The sequence below is a fragment of the Carcharodon carcharias genome, chromosome 19, assembly GCF_017639515.1.
Source record: "Carcharodon carcharias isolate sCarCar2 chromosome 19, sCarCar2.pri, whole genome shotgun sequence".
NCBI classification, from domain to species: domain Eukaryota; kingdom Metazoa; phylum Chordata; class Chondrichthyes; order Lamniformes; family Lamnidae; genus Carcharodon; species Carcharodon carcharias.
This window is the reverse complement of record NC_054485.1, coordinates 10,076,202-10,104,019: the sequence shown is the minus strand read 5'-3', so window position 1 is coordinate 10,104,019 and position 27,818 is coordinate 10,076,202. Positions and strand designations below refer to the sequence as shown.

At 42.8% G+C, this 27,818-nt stretch overlaps 1 protein-coding gene across 1 annotated transcript; it reads right to left on the bottom strand.

The window, feature by feature from the left end:
• Positions 1–27,717, bottom strand: LOC121291728 (glutathione hydrolase 1 proenzyme-like). Its single transcript, XM_041213230.1, has 11 exons — positions 27,465–27,717; positions 26,164–26,319; positions 23,979–24,109; positions 22,802–22,870; positions 17,791–17,983; positions 11,626–11,789; positions 9,720–9,866; positions 7,091–7,227; positions 4,082–4,263; positions 1,210–1,331; positions 1–245 (listed from the first exon to the last, which is right to left on the bottom strand). The coding sequence occupies exons 1-11, from the start codon at positions 27,596–27,598 to the stop codon at positions 22–24; spliced, it is 1,659 nt and encodes a 552-aa protein (XP_041069164.1). The 5' UTR covers positions 27,599–27,717; the 3' UTR covers positions 1–21.
• Between the last annotated feature and the right edge of the window lie 101 nt (positions 27,718–27,818).

Below are 27,818 nucleotides of genomic sequence, written 5' to 3'. Positions count from 1 at the left end.
CCCTCAGAGGAATGGATTCATTCAACTGACCACCTTTTCCTTGATCAATAGTTTTGCAAGCGTGACGAGAGCTTTCTTCAGCCCACATCGATTCCATTTAATTTCATTTCCTGTTCTATTTTCAACACATACCAGAGCAGTTGCTGTGATGATCCTTGAGCTACCCGAAGCTCCAACCACCATTTTCACTTTTTTATCTTTGTCAAGTATAATCGCTGGAGACATAGCAGAAAAAGGTCTTCTGCCTATTGGAAAATTGGGAATATCAATAACGATAGTTGAATCATTTTATTACTAATTTATTCCATTCTCTCTGTTCAGTCTTATAAATAATTATCATCTAAAATGTAATAATTGTTATTAAGGGACTATTTATTCATTATTCTCTGCCCTTTCACCTCAAGGAATATTCATATCAACCATTCTGAACCATTCTCTAAAGACTTGCTTAAATGCATGCTCCTTCCAGGCACTAAGGCCACTCCAAGAGAAAAACAGACAATTATAGAAAGGGTATGCAAATCCACCAAACTGTCCCCTCCCAGGGTTCAATGGTTCAAATACTATTTCTTATAGGAGGGTCCTTAATGTGCCACTCATCCATTCAAACCTCAGGGAGCACAGCCAAGTGGTCCCAAGCTTTTAGACATTCCACAATCTTCAGCTTAAACATAGCAGTGCCCACAATGCCGATGCATTCTCCCCTGAGCACCAAGCAATGAAGCTGTGCTCGACCTGTACATGTGTGCCTTCAAGGCAGCATGTGCAACACTGGCAACCCTCGTCTCTGGGAACAGATTCTGTGGCTAGAAAGAAGAATTGCAATACTTTATTTTTAAGCACCTGGGCACGGGCAATTTTAGGTGCACAGGTGCACCATTATTCTGGTGTTGTGTTTGACTCTGTGAAATTCACCCCACGATCTTAATTGAACAGATTCCACAGCGGCAGGAATTCGAGCGTGTTCCAGAACCACTGTTACTTGAAGCAGTCCTGTGACATAAAGGGAGCATAAGTTGCCACGGAATGTGTTATTTCTTTAGCAAAATGGAAATTAAGTTTAATCGCATGTGCATTCAATTACATAATTAGAGCAAGAAGTTTAGAATGATCTCTGGGGAAAAAAATGCAATTTTTATTTACCAGTAGCCATTGAGTGACCCCTCCCTCAAAAAGTATTTGATTTAAAAAGTTCAACATGAAGCATACCAGGTTCCACATAGTTTTCAGAACATGGTGGCAGACCGTTGTTATCTCCATAGCGTGAAAAGTCTGCCATCTGATTATTGAATATTATCCCAGTCACATTTGAACGAACAAATGATCCAAAACTGCAAAATACAAGGCAAGAATTAGAACCAAGCAGTCACTGTGAGTTCAGGCAGTAATTCCCACTGGTGGTATCTGGAAAATGGCAGGTTGTACGATTGATTATGATAATTTACAAATCAATGATTTTTTTTTTCAGTTGAGATTGCAATAGCTGAATTTTCAACTCAGCCACGTTCTGCCACTGACGATTTTCTCCATTTTTCATGTGGGGACTCTGTGGAATTAAAATAGCTACAAACTCAATTGTTAAACAGTACCTTGCCCCATAAAACCAAACATAGGTGATCCTGTTGAACTTAACCATGTATGAGAATCTGACTCTTGGGGTGCAACCCTTTTCTCTCACACTGCACAGGGCTATCTACTTGGCCTGGTGAATGAGCACTGATTTTTATTGTTTCAGGGACTAACTCAGATATATTTAAAAAGACAGACTTTCCCCCGAGTACTTGCTGATGATGGGGGGACTTGCCCGCTGGACAGGCTTATTACAGGCAGCATCTTTGTGACTTGCTGACACGTGCAGTTGGTGGGTGAAGTCAAATGAAATAAAAAAAATTCAGGAGAGATGTAAAGACCATAAGACCATAAGACATAGGAGCAGAAATTAGGCCATTCGGCCCATCGAGTCTGCTCCGCCATTCAATCATGGCTGATAAGTTTCTCAACCCCATTCTCCTGCCTTCTCCCCGTAACCTTTGATCCCCTTACCAATCAAGAACCTATCTATCTCGGTCTTAAATACACTCAGTGACCTGGCCTCCACAGCCTTCTGTGGCAATGAATTCCATAGATTCACCACTCTCTGGCTAAAGAAGTTTCTCCTCATCTCTGTTCTAAAAGGTCTTCCCTTTACTCTGAGGCTGTGCCCTCTGGTCCTAGTCTCTCCTACTAATGGAAACATCTTCCCCACGTCCACTCTATCCAGGCCTTTCAGTATTCTGTAAGTTTCAATCAGATCCCCCCTCATCCTTCTAGACTCCATCGAGTATAGACCCAGAGTCCTCAAACGTTCCTCATATATTAAGCCTTTCATTCCTGGGATCATTCTCGTGAACCTCCTCTGGACCATCTCCAGGGCCAGCACATCCGTCCTGAGATACGGGGCCCAAAATTGCTCACAATATTCTAAATGTGGTGCCAACCTGATTTACTCGAATCCACCAGGTCAGAATCTACCCTGAGGAGTTGCAAAGTTGTCCCTCTGGTAGACCCACTTCAGGCCTCCTCGGCTTTAAGGTGGCATAGATCCATCCCAGCATTCCAGAACCCTCCATCAGGTTTGGGTTTTGCTGATGGTCCCTTGTAGGTGCCATGCACCTTTCCCAAATAAACATGGGAACTCATATTCTATTCTGGACAGGGATGGAGTTTATGGCCATAGGCAGTTGAGAGCCTTCTTCCTTTGATCTTGCAGCAACAGTACCTTCTGTGCCACTGAGTTTCAGTCCCATACCCCCTGAAAAATAGTTTCCTTTTAAAGAGGATTCACTTCATTCCACCTCAAAAAAAGGGAAAATTTGGTCTGCTGTCATTAGCCAGGCAAAGCAACATGGTAATGGTGCTCTGTGAGTTTGAGAGAACACATCTTATAACCTTCAATTGAAACAAATAGTCATTACGAAGAAGTCTAGGTGGAGGGGGTAGGGGTGGTGGTGGATGGGGTGGGGGGGGGTGCGAGGGGAGGGGTGGTTTCTGTAGTCAATGTACATCTGGAACCAAAGGAACAAACCATTCTGGATTGACTAATATACTCTGCATTAGTTCTTCACTCACAGCACAAACCTGAATGGAGTAAAATGGTCTGTTGAGTTTCCAGATAGTGGAAACCTCTCCCTGGGATTTGATACAAGTGACCAATCACTCAGTCAAAATTCATTTTCACCACATCCACCTCATTCTATCCTCTATGTTCACCCCTTCTCGCACACTGTTCTGATTGTATAAATTCAGCCCCAGGTTTATCCCTTTTTGTTGCCTTATTGTTTGAATCGCAATTCAAATTATCATCATCCATCAGATCCATACCACATTATGGTTTGCTCAACTTCTAAGTTGAGGCCTCCACTGGAATATTGTGGACAATTCTGAGCACATTTCAGGGAAGACACAAAGTTTGAGAATGGATACAGAGGAGGTTTACCAGGATAGTAACAGGAACAAGGAGGAGTTTGAAAAGTTTGGACTTGTTCTCCTTGGAACAGAGGAGGTTAAGAGTTGACCTAATGGAGGTTTTCAAGATTCTGAAAGATTTTCCTAGAGTAGACACACAAAATCTATTCTCTTTGACAAACGAGGTCAATGACCAGGAAGAATAGATTTAAAATTATTGGTAAAAGATCTAGAGGGGAGATGAGGAGAAATAGTTTCATTCCGGGAGTTGTTCAGATGCAGAATGCTTTACCTCAAAAAGGTGGTTGAAATTGATTCAATAAATAGTTGTAAACGGGAGTTGGGCAGGCATCTTGAGGATGAAGATTGTACGGAATCATGGACAAAAAGTAGGATGTGGACGAACTGAGTTTTCAAAGAGCCAGCACAGGCATGATGGCCCAAATGGCATCCTTCTTTGATGATTCTAAGTTTCACTCTGCCATGCTTCATCTTGGGTTGGGACAATCCTCGGTTCTTTAATTATCAGTAAAAATGTCAAAATAACTCCTGAGGCTGAGGAGTGGCATTTTCATTCATTTATGAACAAAAATTATTTAAAAATATTATAAAAATAATAAAGACGGGAAATACTTACCGACCATTAATAGTGCTGGTGACAGACACTGCACTGCCATCTTGTGCTACAACAGACAGATGAGATGTTCCACCCTGCCCAGGTAAAAAGCACTTTATCCCATAATAATCAATCTTTTCATTGGTGCGACTGTCACTGATCATCTCTCTAATATCATTTGCTTTTGCGATCATCTCATTGACCTGTTTAATAATTAAAACAAAAATGAACTGGAACAAATGAACACAATTGGCACCTTAGTGGTAACATCGTACACATAAACTCTCTATCAAATTATTTGGGGAGCATACATCACACTTCAGATATCACCTATCAGTGCCGAAAACATGTGTAAAAAAACCTTTGTTTCATGCTGTTTTATTCTTACCTGTGCAGTCAGTCATTTACAAGAGCTTTCTGATGAGTTTTGGTCAACACAGACACACCCAGCTTCAGGAAGAAACAGAAAATGATCCATAGCTGAAGGCATTATGGAGACTTGTTGTATAAGCTTGGCCTGATATGATACAGTAAGTGCCAGACACCCTCTGATGCTTTTGGCTTTTGAATTAGGTATTGCAAGAGGCATGATTTTCAAAGAAAACCAGGTGCTTGTACCTGAAGCTTTTTGCCAGGACATATTGTCACAGTTACACCAGGGGCATATGGGCATAGAGTAAACAAGGTGCCTGTCAAGGGGAACTGTGTATTGGCCAGGGATCAACACCAATATTGAGAAGATAGTGAGGGTGTGCGAAGCATCCCAGAGTCACCAACCACATCAACACAAAGAGCCTCTACACCCTCACGAGATTCCATCGTACACTTGGTCCAAAATAACAACTGATTTATTCGCTTTCCATGGTGATGACTTTCTTCAAGTTTCCAATCATCAGACAACTGAAGGGTACCTCAAGCATATCCCTGGCAGTCACCATGAGTGCAATATTCAGTTTGTTCGCTATTCATGAAGAAATCATTTCAGACCTTGGGCCACAATATCCTGGCAGACCTTTTAGGGAAATGTGTGCTAAATGGGGCATAAACCATGTGACAGCCTCAGCACACTATCCCAGACACAACGGTTTTGCTGAGCGAATGTTCGCATCGGTCAGGCATTAATCATGAAGTGCAGGGAAGCAAAACAAGATCTCCATGTTTCTCTGTTGCACCTAAGGGCAAAACCCTTCAATATGGACCTACCCTCACCAGTGGAAATGATGTGTGGAAGGCAGGTTAGGATAACCTTGCCAAGCCATCACTTGTCCCAGTTCTCAGAGATGTAGGAGAAACTTCTTGAAAGACAAGGTAGAATGAAGATGGCACATGGCCAACATGCAGTTGTGGAACTGCCGAGTCTGCGCATATGACAAAAGGTTCGGGTCATACATCCAACGCAGGGAACCTGGTCACCCACAGAAGCATTCAAAGTGTGCAGGGAGCCTAGATCCTATGAGGTTACAACGTCAAATGGAACAATGTTAAGGAGAAACAGAAGCCAGCTCAGGGAATTGAACAACAGTATAACACCCAGTACTCCAATGGCATCCAAAGATGAGCCAAGAAAGTGAAACTGTGGAAGACCACCATGAAAACAATCTATAGTCCGATAATGTACAGGATGCCAATGCACCTACAAGTCAAGAACACTCAAGTGGTCAGTCTAGATCTCAGGAAGGTCATACCATCACAAGATCCAGGAAGATTAGCAAGCCACCCATACGTTATGCTGACTTTTAAACAGTGATCTTTCTTTTATGCAAATAGCTTTCACAACCACCTTACTGTGTATGTATGTTATCTTTATGTTATCTTGGAAAAATGGAATGTCATGATATCAATTTAAGGGAATGCACAAATAAGCAAGGAGCCAGGATGTAGAGCAGAATGTGACCAGCAGCGTGTGTGCAGGAATTGCAGCTGTGCTGTCCCTGTGAGTAATGGTTGGTGAATCTCTAAAGTATATATCTGTCTGCCGAGCCATGCTGTAATATATCTTAAAATAAACCAAGTCAAGTTTACTGGTTTAGTTTGTATAAAGCAGATATAGAAATGCAACAAAGGGGAGATTTGACAGAGGTATTCCAAATCATGAATGGTTTTGACAGAGTAAATAAGGAGAAATTGCTTCTAGTGCCAAAGGGGTTGCTAAGCAGAGATGTAAGGTATTGACAATGGAACCAGAGACAAAATGAGGAAAATACAATTTATGCATTGTTATTATAATCTAAAATGCACTGTGTGGAAGGGTGGTGAAAGCAGATTCAATAACAACTTTCAGAAGAGAATTGGATAAATACTTGAAAAAGATTGCAGGGCAATGGGGAAAGAGCAGGGGACTTCGATTAGTTGGATAACTCCCTCAAAGGACAGTCACAGACACAATGGACCAAATGTCCTCTTCCTGCGCTGTATCATTATATGATTCCATGATTCTATACTATCACGGTTTGGCTTTATTCCCATGTCCTTTACTAGTTTTAAACTACTGATACTTCCAGAAATACTAAACATGTACCACAATTAAGTGGCTGATAGATCTCAATATGAACAAGTGCAAGGTAACATGGACTTTGTACACACTTAATGGGCATCGAATAGCAAAGGCAGAAAAATAACAGGGCTTCCGTGTGGCTACCACCGACTGAATAACAGTATCCAGTCATTGTGAAGCCGTTATGAACATGAACAAATCAAATCCCAGAATGTGTATTGAGGATATTATTGAAAATTAAATAGCAACATTTATGCAAATTTTGGAAGTATGGAATAAAGTCGCGGTTGGATTACAAGAGATTCTCTTCGGTAAAGGAGCTGGGAGATGTGAAGTGTGAGGGGGTTTAACTACAATATGACATGTTTACATGAGCTGTTCCCAGTATAACTACAGACATAGGAATTTATAATGAGAAAACATTGTCACAGAGGGTAGACCAAAATGAGACAACATGAAGTGAGATATTGTAGCCCAAGAGTGGATGCAGCTATAAGTTTTTGATATAATAGACTTACTTTTAGCAATAGGCTTACCTTTCTGTGGTCACTAGATGTTGGATATTCCAACTTGCTTCTCTCTGCAAATGCAAATTTGAAGGCTTCGATAATTCTGTGATATGTTAAGATTTTCTTTTCCCTAGTAGAAACACTTTCTCTTGAAAAGTGATACCCTAAATTAGATCAGAAAAGTAATTAAGAGAGGATGAAAAGATGATGGTCAGGCCACTTCTTTGCCAACTAGTGCCAAACTAAACGAAATTGTACAAATTCATTTTATATAGGACCTTTACATTCAATAGAGACTTTCATTCCATCAGTTTGATTCTGACAGCACCTCCCAAATCTGCGACCTCTACCACCCAGAAGGACAAGCTGCTGTGGTATGCCATCACTTCCAAGTTCCCCTCCAAAACACGTGCCATCCTGATTTGGACATATATCGCAGTTCCTTCATCATTGAAGAGTCAAAATCCTGAAACACTCTACCTAACAGCAGTGTGGGTCATCTTTGACCACAGGAACTGCAGCTGTTTAGGATGGCGATGTTGGGCCTTCTTCTTAAGGAAGAATTAGGGATGGGCAATAAGGCCTCACCAGCAACACCCACATCCCAAATCTTGGTTGGATTCAAACGCAGGTCCAGAAGATAGTGAGCCAATTATCTGCACCATCCTCTTCATTACATTTTTAGTTTTTTTTTAAATATTATAGTTGTACAAAATAATGTAAATATCAAATCCTAATTTTCCAAAGTACAATTAGGATTATGGATTACAGCAAATGCTTTCCTCATGAATTTGCTTTAGACCTGTAATTTCCTTCTCTACTGTTCCCACAATCAAGAAATGTACAACCCATTGGAAAACCTTAAATTCCCCACACCATTTTAACACTGTTTATTGATAAATATACTACTTGTGGCTGATTCACTTTTAGGGATGGGGTACGCATTAAGCAATGAAACCAAGACAATTAACCAAAGGGTTCTTTTAGTTGAGAGTCAATTCTTAGCAGCAAGTTAGAATGTCAGGATAACAACTTAATACTGAACCATTTATCATTCACGTGACAAAAGCGAATCTGCAAGTTTGTACAATTGTCCCAGTGTTCTAGCCAACATTGCTTCTTCAATCAAAAATAAATAAATCAGTCTATCATCTGTTAGCTGTTTGTGGGATCTTGCTCTGTGCAAAACGGCTGCCACATTTGTCTACTCACCGTCCCTGTACTTCAAAGCAATTCATTACAAAGTTCTTCAAGTGAAAGACGTGACTTAGCACTATAAAATTTCTTTCTAAATAATCTTCTTCCATTAAATTTAACAGGAAATTTGATGTAAAAAAAAAATTCACCTTGCTAGAGATTGCATGGTTGACCAGAAAACCAAATGATTAATTGGAAACCCATGTGAAAACTGCAGTTGGTGGTTATGTTCCCAATTCAGTCACCACCTCAAATACAATGTGGTCACTTTATCAAACATCAGTAAAAACGGAACCGGATTACCAACCTCATCCCTAACCTCTTGTTTAAATCAACCTTTGATCTGAGAAGTGTAAATTCTCCAAAGCCAGTCTTAGGCTCAGAGTGAAAAGGTCTCAATATTTAACACAGGTACACCATGGATTTCCATGATTTGCCTGTTAATCTTTAGTTTCAGTGAGTTTTCCCTGCCAACATTTGCAGACTGGAGTTATCTAGGTAATTTGCGCTGTAGCACTCCAGTGCTGCTTCACTGATAGGGCAAATGATTCAAGGGCAAATGATTCAAGGTGGCATGACACTGATCTCGATTTTAACTGGGGGCCTGGTTTCAGTGGGTGACTTTTGGGTTCAGTTCAAAAGTCCCCAGGAGAAGAGGCCGGCCTCTTAACTTTGCACCTTGGGTAAAAGCTGCTGGCTGACTTTCCAGCCTTTCTGGGCATTAGATACTTTACTTGGTAAGGTTTCCCTCGGGAGTCTTCCACCAGGGAACTTGCACAGGAGGAGGTGACAATGAGTGCAGCCGATGGTCACATTAATTAAAAAAAAGTGGAACAGGTTTTCCTTAAATGAATCCTGAGAGGGCCTGGAGATGAAGGTTTGTGGAAGATTGTTCCTGTCCTTAATTGCTCTTGGGGGAAATAGAGGAGTTAGGAAAGGAATTGCGTTGGGGTGTATACAATTGAAGCTGTTGGTCATGGTCTTTTCAAGCTTGGTCATTTTTGGGTTTAATATGCTGCTTACACTTCAAGACCGGTGAACAGGTTAGACCACAAGACTTGTTAGTGGGCTGTCCCTTGGGGAATCCTGTGATTGGTAGGGGTGGGGGCGTGGGTGCAGGTCGGGGTGGTGGGGTTGGTGGGGGGGGGGGAATGCTGTGGCGAGATCACAGATGGGGAGACCTAAAATTTTCTTATGGAGGCTCAACTGACCTCTGTTTTCCGCTCAAGCCTCCTTGTAAATATTGCCCTGGTGAATCTGATGCCATTATTGGCACCCCACACACACATGCAAAGGAGGATCACTGACAAAATGGAATTTAGAGTGGATCTGATTACCTTGCCGCGAATGAGCACTTTCTCTACCCACTGATTTATTCAAATCAAAGGCATCTTGGCTGGAAGGTCTCGAGACTGAAAAGAAAAACATTTCAGAGCAGATTGTGGAGGCTCAAAGTTACCTTCAAGGATTTTCAGAATGAGTGCAAGCACTGGTCCACCAGATGGGGCACCCGGAACATACATTGTATATTCATCTAGAGTCACATTTATCGGTGTCTCCTGGCTTGCCTTAAATTGTTTCAGGTCATCTCGGGAAATTAGTCCACCTAAAGAGGAAAGAGAGACAGACAGAACTACACCAACCCAACTCCAGCTTACGAACCATTTGCCAATTGAATAAAATGAACTACTTTTGCTGAAACTGGGTATAATGCAACAACCCCGTGAGAAAAGACAGGAATAATCCAGGCTGACATTCCTAATGCTGTACTGAGGGAGTGCTGCCACTGTCAGAGTGCAGTCTCTTGGATGAGATGTTAAACCAGTGCTCTGTCTGCCCTCCTGGGTGGATGTGAACAACCTCAGCACCATTCTGAAGGGGTGCTGGGGAATTCCCTCCGGGTGCTGTGCCTAACTTTTATCCCACGATCAACATCACTAAACCACGTTACCTGGCCATATATCTCATTGCTGTTTGTGAGATCTTGCTGTGTATAAATTGACTTCCATTTTTCCAATGCTACAATGATTATGAGCCGAATTTTAACATTAAAGGATGCGGCAGGTTTGGGTCAGGTGGGCTGGGGGAGGGGGGAGTTTAAAAAGTCTCAGAAATCTGTTTCCCGACCCAAACCCTTCTCCAACCTGCCCATTTCCAGCTTTAACAAGGCCGGTAGACGGTGGACAACCAAACTTAACCCAAGGAGGTGGATTGCAGCTTTGATAATGAGGCTGCCAACCTAATGGTCATGAAGCTTTTGAACTTTAATTGGCCAGGTTTCCCGAGCATTGGATAACTGGATTCCGGTGGTAAAGTGCCTTCAACTTACCTCCTGGATCTAGCTTCCTGCCCGAGGGGCCTCTGAGATCGAGGGCCCCACACAGCGACCTTCCCCACCAGGCCCCGATTTCTCCCCCCTCCACTCCCTCCACAACCAGGCTGTGGGTGAATGGGACTTGGTGTGGGAAAAAGAATGTATGAGAATAATGTGCAGTTGACAATCCTGTAAGGGGGGAGGGGTGGGTGACAGCTGGAACTTGATAAATACAAAAGATCAGAGGCTGGATACCTTTGGAATGGGCATGACAAAGATGATGTTGGGATAAACTAGAAGGGAAAGAAAGCAACTAGCGTCAATAAATTTTCTCGAGTTCAATAGCAGCGTTGCACATGTGAGCTCCCAGCTTTATTTCTGACACCGTGACTCAAATTCCATCCACACCACCACAGGTGCAGTGCAGCTGTAGTGTGCACAATCTACAGTGTGCACGGCTGCAAGCTGCCTTGTCTAGTTCAACAGCACCTCCCTACTCTGTACCCTGCACTACCCAGCAAGATAAAAGCAGCAAGATGATGGGAACACTGTCGGTCAAAGTTCCCTCGTTCCTCATCACACCCTATCCTGACGTAGATTTGGATTCCTCATTGTTACTGGGTCACTGTTGAAAGTCCTAGCTGACACCACTATAGGAGCACAAGGGCAGCAATAGTTCGAGGGGAAGGACCACCACAGTCTCCTCCAGGCAACTAGAGAGGGACAACATGTGCAGCCTTGCCAACATCACCCAACATCTCAAAAACAGATAAAAGGAAAGGAAGCTGGAAGAAATTCTCTGGTGATGTGCAACTGAAGCCAATGGAGAGATGAATCATGCTGCTAAATTTTTCATGGAAGATTCTGGATGGAGTTGTACATGTTATTAAAGACTGGATCGAGAACGTATTCATTTCTAAGTGAAAAGCAGAAAAAAAGGCATTGGAAATAGGCTGATTCAGGAACTGAACCTGCATTTGGAGGAATGGAGTCTCAACTTCCCAGTAATAACACAACATGTATCTAAGTGGCGAGATATCCAGGTACACACCTGATTGACTGACATAATGAACAATATCCTCTGCAATGGGTCCATCGTAGAATGCATTTGGTCCTTTATCTGCTATCATCTGCAGTGTATCCGCTAATTTTGGAAAATATATTAGGTCGTTCTCGCTCAAAATTTGTTTACTGTTTTTCTTACAGAACACATCGCTGTGGAAACGAAAGAATTTTTAGCGATTATCAAGGAACAATTTCCCTCATTGTTAACAATGAAGTAAATTCAACATTTCCAATGGGAATATTCATGCTCCAAAGCCGGGTGGGTGATAGAATTACAACATTGTAGAACAAATCCATCAGAATGTGATTCCATGCTGAGGGCATAGGATTGATGAATATATCCTCAAATGGATGTTTTTTTATTCAGAAGCATCCATAAAAAGAAGAAATATATGTTGCTGTAAATTTGCAAAAGCTACATTAGAAACAGCAGTGGCAAAATCTGTAAAAGGATTTCTTTGTTATATTTTCAAAATAAGTTATCAAGTGACACAAAGAATAAAAATATATTACCCTAATAATTTTAGAACTAATATCATGGAATCTTTTCCATCAGATATTCAGTCAGCTTCTGTACTGGGAGTAACCTGATGGATAATTAGTAGTGCTGACAAAGCCAATATCTGATCAATTGCTTCAAGTAACAGTGTGACCTGCACAGTTGGATTACAATCTTGATTTCTCTCCTGAGATTGGGGCGAATCCAATCCAGAATGGTGGGACATATTTAAACATTCTCTGCAGGATGTTGGAGATTGAAATAGGCTCGATCCAGTTCTAAAAAGGCACAAGTACACAGCAGAAAACCGAGCTTAGACAGCGAAAATTACTTCTTGTGGTAAGTGGCTTGTTATCACCCAGAATCAGGTACTTCCTTTGTCCTCAAAACCTAACACCATGGGGCAGGAAAGAGGCAGGTTCAGTTCAGTCCTTCATTTTACAACCCACCCAAGTGAGTGTAAAATAGGCAGCCGGCAAAATCCCTTCAGTTTCCTGCCAGGCAGGTTAGGTTAAAATTACCCCAGGTCTGCTAAATGTGGTACAGACACCCATGGGGTACTCTGTGAGGTGTTGTATCACTAAACTCACCCACAGTTCAGCACAAGTCAGCACTTTAACTTTGTAACCCTGTTCTGAGAAAGCTGGTTTGGAAGCTTCTTATTGAATAGTTGAACAAAACATTTTTGTATAAGCGGGGTTTGGTCACAAAACCTCTTGGGTACCATGGTGTGAGTCAATTGCACAAGTGATCCCAGTGTCTTACCTGGGAGTTAATCCCACTGCCCTATATGTACTTGTAAGAGAGTGGGACCTGGGAATATAGGGCAGAATTTTCTGCCTCCGACCCAATCTCCGGCGGGCGGGGAGCCGATCCCGCCAGTGAAGCGTGCTGCGCTGCCATTTTGTGTGGGCGGGCCTAATGTGACGTCCGGCGGGAAGTGCTATGCACTTCCTGTGCAGGCCGGCGGGGTGGGGGGGGGGGGGCGGGGGGCGTGTGAGGACGTATTCCCTAAAAGCGAGAGTGAGCTCTTTCACGCATGCGCAAGAAAGAGCACATGTCTCCCTGAGGCTAGGTGCAGCCTCAGGGAGATCGCTTCCACTTTGAAAACTATTAACAATAGAAAAAAAATTCCCTAACATGTCCCCCTCATGTGACAATGTCACATGAGATGGGACATGCTCAGAATTTACAGGATAACTTTACTGAAATGTTTAAAACCCTGCATGAAACCTCATCCCGCCGCTGGGTGAGGTTTCATGTTTTCTCTATTTGCCCCCGGGGCTCCTGGCCTGTTCACCAGCCTTAAGGTTGGACGGGCAGGTCCTTTAATTGTTTAAATGATCCTGTCAATGGCCTCAGTTGGCCATTGACAGGTCGGCGGGCCCACAGCTGACTTTGCTGCGTCCCCGCCTTCCTGAAGATTTAAATGGGGCGGGATAACATCGGGGGTTCCGCCCAACATCATCCCGCGTCATTTTCCATGTCGGCGAGCGGGCCCCGCCCCCTGCTCACTGATGGCAAAATTCTGCCCATAGTGTAGAGTAAAGGGTAACATCAGAAGCACGTGGTGCTGATGTAATGATGATGTAACACCATATGATTGAGTAACAGAGATTTGGAGGGAGCAGAAATTCCAAATTCGTGCAGAGGTCCCAGTATGTATATCGTAGCTAAATAAACAGTAATGGTTTTAACAAACTACAGTCTCGAGCAGATCCCTTGGGAGAATAGACAAACCCAGAAGAAGCCTGTCTACACCCTGAATGCATGATGAAACATAGCAATCGTACACCTTTGTGAGCTGAACCAGTTATTTGTGCTTTTCATGTATATACTTTATATAGGTACTCCAAGCAAACACTTGGCAAGCTAAGATCAAAGATGAATTGTTAAGGTGCATTATTTCACAGTAAGGTGAACATGTAAAACAACCATTATGACTGGGCTCACTAAATGCGCTCTGTAAAACTTAATACCTTGCAATAATGCAAAGTAAACGAGATGCCAGCTGTACCACATCATAACTGAAACAAAATGGTTTGAACTATTCACCATCATTTCTACTTCAGCAAAGATTATCACAGCTCTCCATGTAACAAAACTGACTGCCCACACAATCTTCCTGTTTTAAAAAGCCTTTTCCCTCATGTCCCTGTCTCTTTTTGTTTTTAGCTCTGATCACAGACAGAGATAGAGGGACGTTCTGACATATTGGCTGCAAGTTACTTACCAATTACCTCATCCAGTAATGAATTGTTTGTTGTTTAATCTCTAGAGAAATAAATTCCTTTTAGCGTATGGATCACTATTCATCTTTCAAACTTGTGGTATACCGCTTGCATCAATCACTCCCTGTGGTAGTGAGTTCTACATTCTCAGTAGTCTTTGGGTAAAGGAGTTTCTCCTGAATTCCCTATTGGGTCTCTTGATGACTGTTTTATATTGATGGCCTCTATTATACTCTCCACCACATGAGGATATTTTTAAATACCTTTATTAGCCTTTTTTTTTCCAAAAGAAGAGAAATCCTTTCCTGATCTGTATAACCACACATTTTCGGTATCACCCTTGTAAATCTTCTCTGCGCCCTCTCCAGTGCCTCTTTATCCTATGGCAGAATTTTGCCCTTGGTTGGGGTGCTTGGCAGGAATGGTCGGGCAGCCAACCACCAGCTGTGATTGGCGCCTCACCATGATTTTATGTGGGTGGGCCAATTAAGGCCCGCCCAGCGTGATTCGCGAGCGGCAGCGCTCAGCGCAACCTGTGTGGGTAGGGGGAGGGGGGGGCGAGCGGGCGGAGTGCAAACTTTGCGCATGCATGAGAAGGAGCGCTTCAATCTCCCTGAGGCACGGAGCTGCTTCAGGGAGATGAAGTGTTGTTTAAAATAACTATTGAACCAAATAAAATTGTCATAAAGCATGTCCCCTCATGTGACTCTGCCACATGAGCAGGGGCACGTTTTTAAATCAAGTGCAAAATTTAAAAAAAAATTTATTTGCTTTAGGAAACCTCATCCCGTCCGTGGATGAGATTTCCTAAAAAATTCAAAGGCCGCTTTGGCCTTTTCGCCTGCCCGCTAACCGTTAGGCTGAACGGGCAATGAAAAATTCAGCACACTTGTTAACTTAATGGGTCTTTTAATAAGTAGCCCACACTATCGTAGTGTGCACATTGACGTTGGCACACTTGGCCGATGTCAACGCGCTTTATTTCACGCTCGGGTGTGTCAGGTGCGCGCCCACAAGCCGAGCGAAAGATCCTGCCCCCGAGATTTGTTTGTGGCTCTCTAAATGCAGCGTGACTGTCGCTGACGTTATTTAATGTCAGAGTAAAAAATTTTCCAGTTGCATGTTGAGAATTTGATGGCTCATTTCCATCACACCCTTGAAATGGTTGTGTTGGATTTGATTTGTGTCGCTGTATAATCCTTTCAATTCATATTGTTAGGCAGATCCTAGGAACCAGTAGCAGTTGGGTAACTGAACATGGACACTTCTTTAAAAGTCATAAATAGGATTTTGATATTCTGGCCAGAGACTTTTCCCATGGTTGGAGGAAACAATATGGGCACAAACAGATAGCAGCCACAGATTGCCTTCAATGTTTGTTATCAGTGGCACTGTGCCTCAACAGTGTAGGAAAGTGCACTTCGAGGTGGCATTCTGTGCCAACTTAAGCACCGGACTTTCCTCATGTTTACTGTTTGGCTGTCGTCAATACTGTAAACACAGCATTAAATTGGCTTGACGGGGAAGAGTTTTGATGTTTGGCTGTGTAATCACTCTGGCACCCACTAAATTGAATTTCTCTCTCCGGAATGCAGTGCATTAATCAGATATTCATGGAGATCAGAAAAAAATAATTTAGGGCTGAAACTCAAATTGAATTGTTCACCTTTAGGTGACTGGAGTTGTATTTTTGCTTCAGCTGTGTGTACAAGCTTTCAGGTCCCACCGCTTCTAGTGAAAGCGATGGTACGGGTGTTCGGAAAATCTCTTCACAATAAAACTATGTAAACTTGCTTTCCTTTCTTCAGTGAACAATGTCTCACCACGAAGCTTTGAATGAGGCTTTGAAATGCTCGTTGCTATGAATCGAGTTGGTTTGCTGTGTCAGTCAATTACTCCAGCAGGATGCAACTCAAACCTACAGCAACTGCGAGAACAGGACAAAGGCTCCCCAGGTCTCACTCAGAATACTTTCGGTCTTACGGGAACATCTTTACAAACCACGGGCCAAATCTTCTGCGGAGAGGCGATCATCGTCGGACTGCCATTCTACTCATTTTTACAGACCTTAGTCTACAGCTCCACGTTCCTCATCTGAATCTCCCACCCAGGCATGGTGGGAAATGTGCAGCATAGCTGCTCCGTGAGTCCCTTCTGTGTAGTGTAGGAGCGTCAGGGGAAGTGAAGCTATTCCCCCTTTATACAGCACCAGCTGCCGCAAAGTGGTAAGTTTAAATGGCCCAGCCACTTTGACAAGAGAGAAGGTAAGTGTGCAAGGTGAGGGGTTAGGGTGGGGTCAGGTGATTGGGGTTTAGAGGGTAGGAGGGGGTGAGGGGTAGTCTGGGTTGGTGGGATGGAGGCAGGCAGTCCGGGGGTTGGTGGGATGGTTAGTCGGGGTTGGGAGTGTAGTCGGGGAGGGTTAGTCGAAAGATGGGGGGAGGGGAGAATCGGGAGGGAGTCGAGTGGTCAGGAGTGGGGAATAGTCAGAGGTTGGAGGGGGTAGTGGGAGGGTTGGGGGGGGTCGTGATTGGGAGGATAGTGAGGTGGTTGAGGGTGTGGGTGCAATCGGTGGGTGAAGTGATTGGGAGAGGGTAGTGGGAAGACGGGGCTGTGGAAATCGAGAGGTTAGGGATTAACTGGGGGGAGATGGCCAGGGATTGGGGGTAGTCAGGGGTCCCTTGGTCAGGGTTGGAGAGTCCATTGGATGGTTAAAGGGTGTCGGTCAGTAGTACAGTTACTCATGAGTTAAAACTCGTATTAATCCTTCCAACTTTCTAGGGTGGATGCTGAAAGGATATTTCCTCTTGTGGGAAAGGCTAGAACCAAAGGACACAGTTTAAAAATAAGGAGTCTCCCATTTAAGATGGAGATGAGAAATTTTTTCTCTTAGAGGTTTGTGAGTCTGTGGAACTCTCTTCCCCAGAGAGCAGTGGAGGCAGGGTCATTGAATATTTTTAAGTTCTATAGACTCTTGATTGTCAAGGGAGTTAACGGGTAATCGGGGTAGGCAGGAAAGTAGAGTTGAGGCTACAATCAGATCAACCATGATGTTATTGAATGCCGGAGCTGGCTCAAGAGGCTGAATGGCCTAATCCGGCTCCTAATTTGTATGTTCATATGGATAAGTACCATTCTGGGTGACAATTCCTGTGCTGACAGTCAAATAGACAAAGATTCAAACATGGTGCCAAAAATGTCCAAATGGTCATCAATCTGAGCGGATAATTCAACTATTATTTCATATTTGGGATCAAGTTGTTCTAATGGGGAATTATCATCAACTTTATTTTCAAATCAGAGCCCAAGTGCAGGTTACATTCTTCCGCATCAAAACTGCGGTTCGAATTCTAGTTTTGGTCAGTTGAAATATTAACTAACAAGAGTGAATATTTTTTTAAACTGTAAGTGAACTCATTCTCACCATAATGAAGCACTTGCTTCAATTTGCACTTTGTTTGTTTCAAGGGCTACGGCAAGACTCTTACCAACTGGAAAACCCTTTCTTGCCAGTTTAATGGATGGCTCGAACAACTGCTTCCATGGTAACCGGCCATGCTGTTGGTGGGCGAGTGCATACCCTCTGATTTCACCTGGAACTGCAATCGATGGCCCTCCTGTAACATGGAAAACAGGAAAGTAGTGGAGTGATTCCAGCGTTCAAACTGTCCTGACAAGATAATTCAATGTATAAATGTAGCTATGAAGAAATCGTTATCTGGCTAATCTAATCATACTCATCGTCCTCTTGCATATCTGGATTGGGAACAAAGCCATTCCTAAACTGGCTGTGATGCGTAAGCAGATACTGGCACTATCCCAGCTCCCAAACGTTGGTGTCCCAACTTCCCTGTAAAACGCCCTGCTGCAAATATTGACACGCTCGATAATTTTTTTTATAATTCATTAATTGCCTTTAAGATTTACATTAGGCTAGGCCAGGCCAGCAGATTTCCTTCGCTAAAAGGACATTCATTTGATTTCATGGTTGTCATCAGACTTTTAACTCCAGATTTTTACTGAATTCAAATTTCCTCCTCTGCCGTGGTGGGATTCGAACCCTGGATTACTAGTCAGTGACAATACCGCTATGCCACCACCTCCCCTATTCCTGAGGAATGTACAGCCTCTACCATTGCCACAGGTCCCACCATGTACCCTGCAATCCCAGCCCCCACCCCCAACTCCACCATCCACATTGGTCATAAGCAGAAACATACCTTCACTGACAATGGCACCTTCAATGGACTGTTCAGGCATCAATTCTATGTAATCAAACTGCTGGGAAAAAACAACAGGTGCTCAATGGACCATTTTACACAGCCTTTTGTTGGCATAAAGGCTTTTGATTCTGTCAAACACAAGGCCCTGTGGTTCTTGTTGATTGACTTGGGGTACGTCCATAAAGCACCTGCAACCATTTCAATTGTAGAATGACACCTTCATTGCACCGATACTGGAGACTGTGTCAACAAATGAAACATTTATCTCTGGGGTGGATTATTTACGGAGGTTCTTTTTTGCTGGTTGCAGTACCCAGAAGCTTAAAATTGGTTACTGCTGACCGTTTCTACAGACTCCAGGGAATGTACATCCCAGACTGGCTGATATGCCCAGCTCAGGACAAGGGAGAGATGGCCAATCATACATGAAGGTTTTGATATGTAGTAGGTTAATTAATTGTCCTTATACAAAGGACTCATTTATTGGATCATTTAAAGCTTTTGAAACTGAAGACCTAGTCAAGACATTCTATTCACTGGCAATTAGGTTTCTGTGAAATACTATTTATAGTATGTGTTTGTTTGGCAGCTGTGTGTGTGTGTACAATGACTCCTTGAATCATGAGATCACTTGATCACCTAATTTTAGTAATGAGAAATACAGTTTTGACATGATTTATTCTTCTTTCAAACGGCTGGAATGGGCCTGGTGATCTGAATGGCCTCTTTCTGTGTTCTGTGACATTATGTATCTGTAGCTGACAGAAGTTATTCTAAGGCCAGCAATGATAGAACAGATCAGGGGACTCCAATGGTAGTGCATGGCTATTAAAGTGGCAAGTGATCTTATCTGAAGAAGTGTCTTTTTTTAATAAGATAGGCAAATGTGCTGTCTGTACCAAGTACTGTCCATTTACCTGTTTAACGATCAACAATTTTCTCTAATGGTTTAAGCTTTAAACCACAGCCTGATAGAGTGTATATTTTGCAGTTTCCAAACTCAGGGAAATTCTGTGGCCACCATATGATATACCCCAATCAGTCAAAGTACAGTGACAAAGGTTCTCTGGAAAATACCTGGAAAAACTCAGCAGGTCTGACAGCATCTGCGGTGAGGGATACAGTTGACGTTTTGAGTCTGTATGACCCTTCATCAGAACTAAAGAGAGAGAAATGGGGTGAAATATAAACTAGTAGACGGGGGGTGGGACAAGTAGAGCTTGATAGGGGGCCAGTGATAGGTAGAGGCAAAGAAGAGATTGCCAAAGATGTCATAGACAAAAGGACAAAGGCGGTGGTGATATTATCTGAGGAATGTTCTAATGGGGACATTAAGGTTAGCAAGCAGGACAAGCTAGTGGCAGATGGCCCTAGTGGGGGTGGGGTGGGGGGGAATGGATCGAAATGGGCTAAAAGGTGGAGTTAAAACAAGAGATCGAAATAAATTTAAAAATAGATGGGAACAGAAAAATATATTTGTAAAAAAATTATAAATTATTGGAAAAGGGGGGATCAGAAAGGGGGTTGGGATGGAGGAGAGAGTTCGTGATCTGAAATTGTTGAACTCAATATTCAGTCCAGAAGGCTGTAAAGTACCTAGTCGGAAGATGAGGTGCTGTTCCTCCAGTTTGCGTTGAGCTTCACTAGAACAATGCAGCAGGCCAAGGACGGACATGTGGGCATGAGAGCAGGGTGGAGTGTTGAAATGACAAGGATCATTCAGGGATCGTTCCCTCCGGAACACCCTGGTCCACTCCTCCGTCACCCCCTACACCTCAACCCCCTCCCACGGCACCTTCCCATGCAACCGCAGAAGGTGCAACACCTGCCCCTTCACTTCCTCTCTCCTCACTGTCCAAGGGCCCAAACATTCCTTTCAAATGAAGCAGCATTTCACTTGCACTTCCCTCAATTTAGTCTACTGCATTCGCTGCCCCCAGTGCGGTTTCCTCTACATTGGAGAAACCAAACGTAGACTGGGTGACCATTTTGTGGAACACCTTCGGTCTGTCCACAAGCATTACCCAGAGCTCCCTGTGGCTTGCCATTTTAACGCTCCACCCTGCTCTCATACCCACATGTCTGTCCTTGGCCTGCTGCAATGTTCCAGTGAAGCTCAACGCAAACTGGAGGAAAAGCACCTCATCTTCCGATTAGGCACTTTACAGCCTTCCGGACTGAATATTGAGTTCAACAATTTTAGATCATGAACTCTCTCCTCCATCCTCACCCCCTTTCCGATCCCCCTTTCTCCAATAATTTATAATTTTTTTGCAAATATATTTTTCTTTTCCCACCTGTTTTAAATGTATTTTGTTCTATTGTTTTATCTCCATCTTTTAGCCCATTTCAATCCCTTCCCCCCACCCCCACTAGCTTGTCCTGCTTGCTACCCTTAATGTCCCCATTAGCACATTCCTTAGATAATATCATCACCGTCAACACCCCTTTGTCCTTTTGTTTATGACATCTCTGGCAATCTCTTCTTTGCCTTCACCTATCACTGGCCCCCTATCGAGCTCTATCTGTCCCACCCCCACCCTCCAGCTTATATTTCACCCCATTTCTCTATTTCCTCAGTTCTGATGAAGGGTTATACGGACTCGAAATGTCAACTGTGTTCCTCTCTGCAGATGCTGTCAGACCTGCTGAGTTTTTCCAGGTATTTTTGTTTTTGTTCTAGATTTCCAGCATCTGCAGTATTTTGCTTTTATCTCTGTTTGGCATTTTGGACTCACTACATTTGCCTAGATATTGGACAGGTAAATGTTCACAGCAATGTGAGGTCCTACAAGAGCAGATCAGAGGATAGGAATCGTGTGATGAGTAACTCACTTCCTGATACCCCAAAGCCTGTCCACCATCTACAAGGCACAAGTCAGGACTGCGATGGAATACTCCTCACTTGCCTGGATGAGTGCAGCTCCCACAACACTGAAGAAGCTTTGGTTGGCAACCAGGACAAAGCAACCCGCTTGATTGGCACCACATCCTCAAACATTCACTCCCTCCACCACCAATGCACTGTAGCAGCAGCATCTACTATCTAAAAGATGCACTGCAGGAATTCACCAAGGCTCCTTAGACAGCACCTTCCAAACCCACAACCACTACTATCTAGAAAGACAAGGGCAGCAGATAGATGGGAACACCACCACCTGGAAGTTTCCCTCCAAGTAACTCATCGCCCTGACTTGGAAATATATCACCGTTCCTTCACTGTCACTGGGTCAAAATCCTGGAGCTCCCTTCCTAACAGCACTGTGGGTGTAACTACACCACGTAGACTACAGCGGTTCAAGAAGGCAGCTCACCACCATCTACGCAAGGGTAACTAGGGATGAGCAATAAATGCTAGCCCAGCCAGAGAAGCCCACATCCCATGACTTAATTTAAAAAACATTTACAGCAGTGATACATAACTCTGAACTCAAGGAAATACCCTTGTATGAAAACCCAAAAACATAGCAGATATCAACAGACCACTACATTTCACACTAGGTCAGGGGTTGATTGAGATTGTGTCATGGCCCAGAATTCTTCAGTAGAGTTAAAGGACAGAGTTATGGCTGTGCCATAATGGTGACACCATCATCACTGACAAAGGAACTCTCTCCCCGCAAAAGCTGCAGCAGCTGGGTGTCAACTGAAAATTTCATAAATAAAGATCGATACGTTAAGGTTAACAAAGGATGGTAGATGGCATTAAGACGCAAGTCAGCCATTGAATGGTGGAACAGGCTTATGGGATTGGGTGCCCTTCCTCTGATCCTGTGTTACTATGATTTGTGCTTGCTGAAAAAAAACCACATCAGGGGCACTGAGACACCTCACCCCCAAAGAAACTGCCAAGAATAAACCAACATATGAAGCGAAAGTTCCCCACCACGAGAATAATGACGTGTCCATAGACGTGGATGAGAAAAATAATTTTTTTAAAAATGGGGTTTTGCCGCACCCCTGATGTTCAACAATGAACAGAATCTGTAGAACAGTTATCTTGTAGGAATGCTCAAGCACCAATAAATGCAAGGTAGAGTTAAGGCATTTGAATATATTTGGTCCAGTGTTTTGCACAATGGATGTGCGAGGGAGCAAGCGCTGGATTTTGAGAATTTCATGATTCAAAATGAGATCCAAAGACGTCCCCATTTTGCATCTTAACAAAACCATAATGGTTCGTCCTTGGCCTATGGAAATCCTGTAGCTTACCTGTTTCCAAACTGCTGATAATTTCTCGCTCTGGAGCCACCTCTCTTGAATTAATAACTTCAACCTGTCCTGAAGAGAAACATGAAAAATTGTCAAAAATTGAATTAGATCTCTTCATGAATTTTATCCTTTTTATATATTTTTATGCAATCGCTCCATTTCCCTATTATGATTCCTTCCTTCTGCTTCTTGGTCACCTAGCTTCCTCTATTGGTCGGGAGTCAGTCCGGGGTCTCGTCATTGAAACTATTGCTTTCACTAATGCTCCATTGTCGATGGGCAGATTATGCAAGTTAGTACATTGGGGGTGGAAACTGTGTAAAACCCTTCGGACTATATAGACCGGAGAAGATTTTACATGAAATCTAAATGTACATTGTAATATAACCTGTAATGGCAAGGATAGTGAGGCAACTCATTTATTGAAAGAAACCAATCTGTATTGCACTTTATGTAGTGTCAAGTTTGAATTGTTATGTAATGTACCTTTACAAATTTTATGAATGAAGTATATTTTTGCAAAAATAACTTGAATTTATATAGGGCCTTCAATGTGATGGTGGTGGGATCTTCCTGTTTGTCTACATAGCCACTGTACTTCATTCAACACAATTCCAGGTCAGATGTAATAAGGTGCCACACAGATACATTTTTATAAAGAGCTGTACAATCAGCTGTTGAAGAGGAGATGAGATCAAGGGGCCAAAGGCAAGACCCTGATTCAATGGCCATAACTCTGTTTAAGTGACATGAAAGAAAAATCTGCTGAGCTACTTCATTCCATTAGATAAAGAAACATTACCTCCTTTCTGTTGTGCCAAGGGAAGAAAGGCAGGAAGGAAGAGCAGAAGGCAAGAAAGAAAAAGGAAGGAAGTTAAAGGCAAAGCAATTATCATCTGTGGAGAGAAAGACAGAGTTAATGTTTCCAGTCTGTATGACTCTTCTTCAGTTAATTCTGTCTTTCTCTCCACAGATGCTGTTAGACCTGCTGAGTTTTTCCAGCATTTTCTGCTTTTGTTTCAGATTTCCAGCATCCACAGTATTTTGCTTTTATATTAAAGCAAACATGTTTCTCTGTTTCTAATTTTATTCCATGTAAATGTATTTTGATCAACTTAAAATATTAGCACAACAGAATTTAAAAAAGAAGAAATATTGGAACGAGGATAAAGTTAACCTGTTGATGCATCATAGATGGTAAGGATCAGGCCTCCTCCAATGCCCATACTGTGCGCATTCACCAGCCCAATGCAGAGCAGCGCTGCAATGGCTGCATCCACCACTGATCCATTCCACTTCATGATGTCCCTGGAAGAAAATAAAGCACCAAACAACAGAAATTTTAAAAAAAAGAGCAGAACACCTAACACATGGAGTAATAGAATGATACAAACAAGGATGGGGCCTCGTTAAATTATGCAAATGAGTATCCTACGACACACACAGTCTTAATGCAGTGCTCGCAGTACAGATTCTTTTTGCAATTTGACTGAGTTTATTAAGCCACAGCTAACTAGGAACTATAGAAAGAATTTGCACAATAAATTTAGCATTGATGTAAAGTGATTTTAGCATCAAAACTTCCCTAAACTTGTATAATCTAAATTAGATTTGAAGATGCAAACTAACTCCAAAGAGAAACCTAGGGGGTCAATTCCAATCAGGTCTAATCTGCTCTGGAGTTGGTGATCCACCCTGACCAGACCTGCACTGTACCCAGCAGGACATCTCTCAGAGCCTTGCCCTAATCAGGGGTATGATTGTCCATATGCAGGACAGGGGGCTGAACACCTGCCTCACCAGCCTGGACCAGGAGAAGGCCTTTGACAGAGTATCGCACACCTATGTGAAGGATGTGCTCCCCAAAATGGGGTTTGGGTTAGGGTTAGTGAGGGAAACTGCAATTGGATCCAACTGCTGTGCACAAACATCAGTAGCTAAATTTCAATCAATGGGTGTGAATCAGAAGGCTTTCCGATCAAATCCGGAGTCAGCCAGGACTGTCCTCTCTCCCCTGTCCTGTTTATGTGTTGAATTAAACCATTTGCCAAGTCCATTAGGTAGACTCAGGCATAAGAGAGGTAATGATCCCAGGCAGTGGAGGCATACAAGTCAAAGCCTCCCTATACATGGACAACGTTGTCGTCTTCTGCTTGGATCTACTGTTGATGAGCATCTGTGACCAAACTGGGCTCGAGAGCCAAGGTAAATCATGATCCTGAGAGATGCTGGTGATAGAGCTGTTGGGGAAGTGGCGAGGTTGGTGGGACAGTAGTTACTGGGCTCTAGATATTCACCATGATATCCCAAGTAGCAGTAGATGGTCAGAAGCTTTCTTGACATTTATTGTCTACTTAATCCCTGAGGGTTATGCTCAACTCTTCTTAGTTTATGAATTTCATTCTTGCAGAGTGGGGGAGAGGGAGGTCAGAAGAAGACAAGGTGAAAGAAAATGATGAGGAGGAGGAGGAAGAGGGAAGAAATGTTTTCATCGTTAACTTGATGAGACTGATGATGAGGATGGTGATGACGATGATGATGAGCAACAGGCTACATAAAAAAGGTCCCTGGATCACGATCCTACCCCATGTTCCTCAATCTCAACCCTCTCAATATATCTCCAAAGAGTCAGTTGCTTTCTCCTTCCCATGCATCAGCCCAGGACTAGGGAACATAGCCTAAAACTTAGCGGCAGTTGCTTTCTCCTTCCCATGCATCAGCCCAGGACTAGGGAACATAGCCTAAAACTTAGCAGCAGGCTTGTCAGGAGCGAAATTAAGAAACACTTATACCCACAAAGACTGGTAGACGTTTGGAACTTTCTTCCACAAATGGCAATTGATGCAGGGTCAATTGCTATTTTCAAATCTAAGATTAATAGATTTTTGTTATTCATGGTTATTAAAGGATATGGGGATAAAAGGTGGGTGTATGGAATTCAGCCGCAGATCCACCATGATCTCATTGAATGGTGGGGGGAAACAGCCTACTCCTGTTTCTATGTTCACCTGGGGAAAGCCACTCTGACGATGCAGGGTTCAAGGAGCATGAGGGAGATGCAGGGGTAGGAAATGGGCACGAATGTACCAACTTCCCAGCAGGAGGTGCACACAGCTCCAGTTGATTAAGAAATTATGCAACTCAGATCTCTTGACTGCTTCTTTAAAAAGAAAGACAAGTTTGAGCACACTAGCACTGGCACACAGGCACAGCCGTGGCCCAACCAACAGAGCTGCAAAGACCCCTCTTTACATATTTTATTAAAAGGTTGCTGGGGCTGTGACAGTGTTAGCAGCTCAAGGATTTCAATACATTTTGAGTAAATGTGTTGCCAAGATTCAGAAAGTAATATTGTGGCTTACCTGCCAATTTTAGAACAAGCTGCTGCATCTGAAGCTACACCGGAGTTCTTGTGAAACACACAGGCACTACATCTCCATAGCAGGTGCACGATTGCTCCGATACTAACAATAACAGTGATAATCAGAAGAATCCCAGTGACACAGCACATCTTCTTTCTGAAATAAAAACTCAAGTATCATGGATTAGCTTCCAGTAAATCAACATTTATGATCAGATCTAATAAACCAGGATCTTGTGAATCATGTATTAAGTTACTTATTGTCAATCTTTTTTTATCAAGTTTGTGGCTGTAATGTGAACCAAACACTTCTAAATATGTATAGGATAGTTTTATTTGTTTACTTGGGCTTGAATTTCCCAAAAAACACCATCAGGGAAAGTGTGCCAATTAAAAAGCCCAGGTGAAATAAAACATTTGAAGCTTTTTCTTTACATGTCTTGAAAATACAGAAATTGCAGAGTCTCAAATAAACTCCGGCCTCGGTCTCCTGGTTCTGAGGCTTGTGGCAGTCTTGAACTGATCAGAATTCAATTTATCCCAAAGAGCATAGGAGTTGTGCCATTTGTTCTAGTCAATATTTATCCTTCAACCAATTTTACTAAAACCGCCCAGATAAGCTGGTCATGATTGTATGGGACATAAGTGCACGCAAATTGGCTGCCACATTTTTTCATTACAATAGTGACGACATTTCCAAATTACCGTACTTCATTGACCGTAGAGTGTTCTGATGTTGTAAAAAGGTGCTATATAAATACAATATATTTCTTTAAAGTTAAACTAAGTGATTAAAAAAACATTTTTTAGATTTAAAAAGTAATGAACCAACAAGCTATTACAAGCTGCTTTGGCGAGTACATGCACTGACTATTGCTATTGAGACTTACCAAGCCAGGAATGTTCCGGAACCATTCCTGGTCTCTACTGATTTGAATGATCACAGCTGAGCCAGAAGCAGGGGATCCAATGCCCCCGTTTATTACTCAGTCTTCAGTTTCACAGGTGAGGAACTATCACTTGTGCGGAGCCCAACGTCCATCATTGGTTTTGGGACAAGAGAAATATCATAGAATAGAATCGTACAGCACAGAAGGAGGCCATTCAGCCCATTGCGCCTGTGCAGCTCTTTGAATGAACTATCCCATTCCACCTGTCCTTTTTTCATTGCCCTGCAATTTCTTCCTCTTCAAGTATTTATCCAATTTCCTTTTGAAAGTTATTATTGAATCTGCTTTCGCCGCCCTCTCAAGACGGCGCATTCCAGATCATAGCAACAAGAGGAGAGAAAAATAGATTTACCTGTTTTTTAATTTTCCAGAGTCACTTCTTGCAGGATTGTTAACATCATCCTGTTTAAGTCCAGATTGTAGTGGGATTGTGTTTGAACCATCCTCACTAAGTACACCAATTTCAGTTGGATTTTCATCAACCATTTTTTAGATCTGTTTAACAAGTTCGGTGCAGCATAGATTTTCTCTGACCGAGGTCTTCACTTCACATAAACAGTGGCTCCTTTCTCCCTCAATTGACAACAATCGCTTGTGATTCTTCCCTCAAATCACCATGGTGATTGCTTTGCAACAGTTGCTGTTAAAATGAAAGTTGATGTTCCAGTGGGACTGAAATGAAAAAAGATTTCTGGTTCTGATGTTG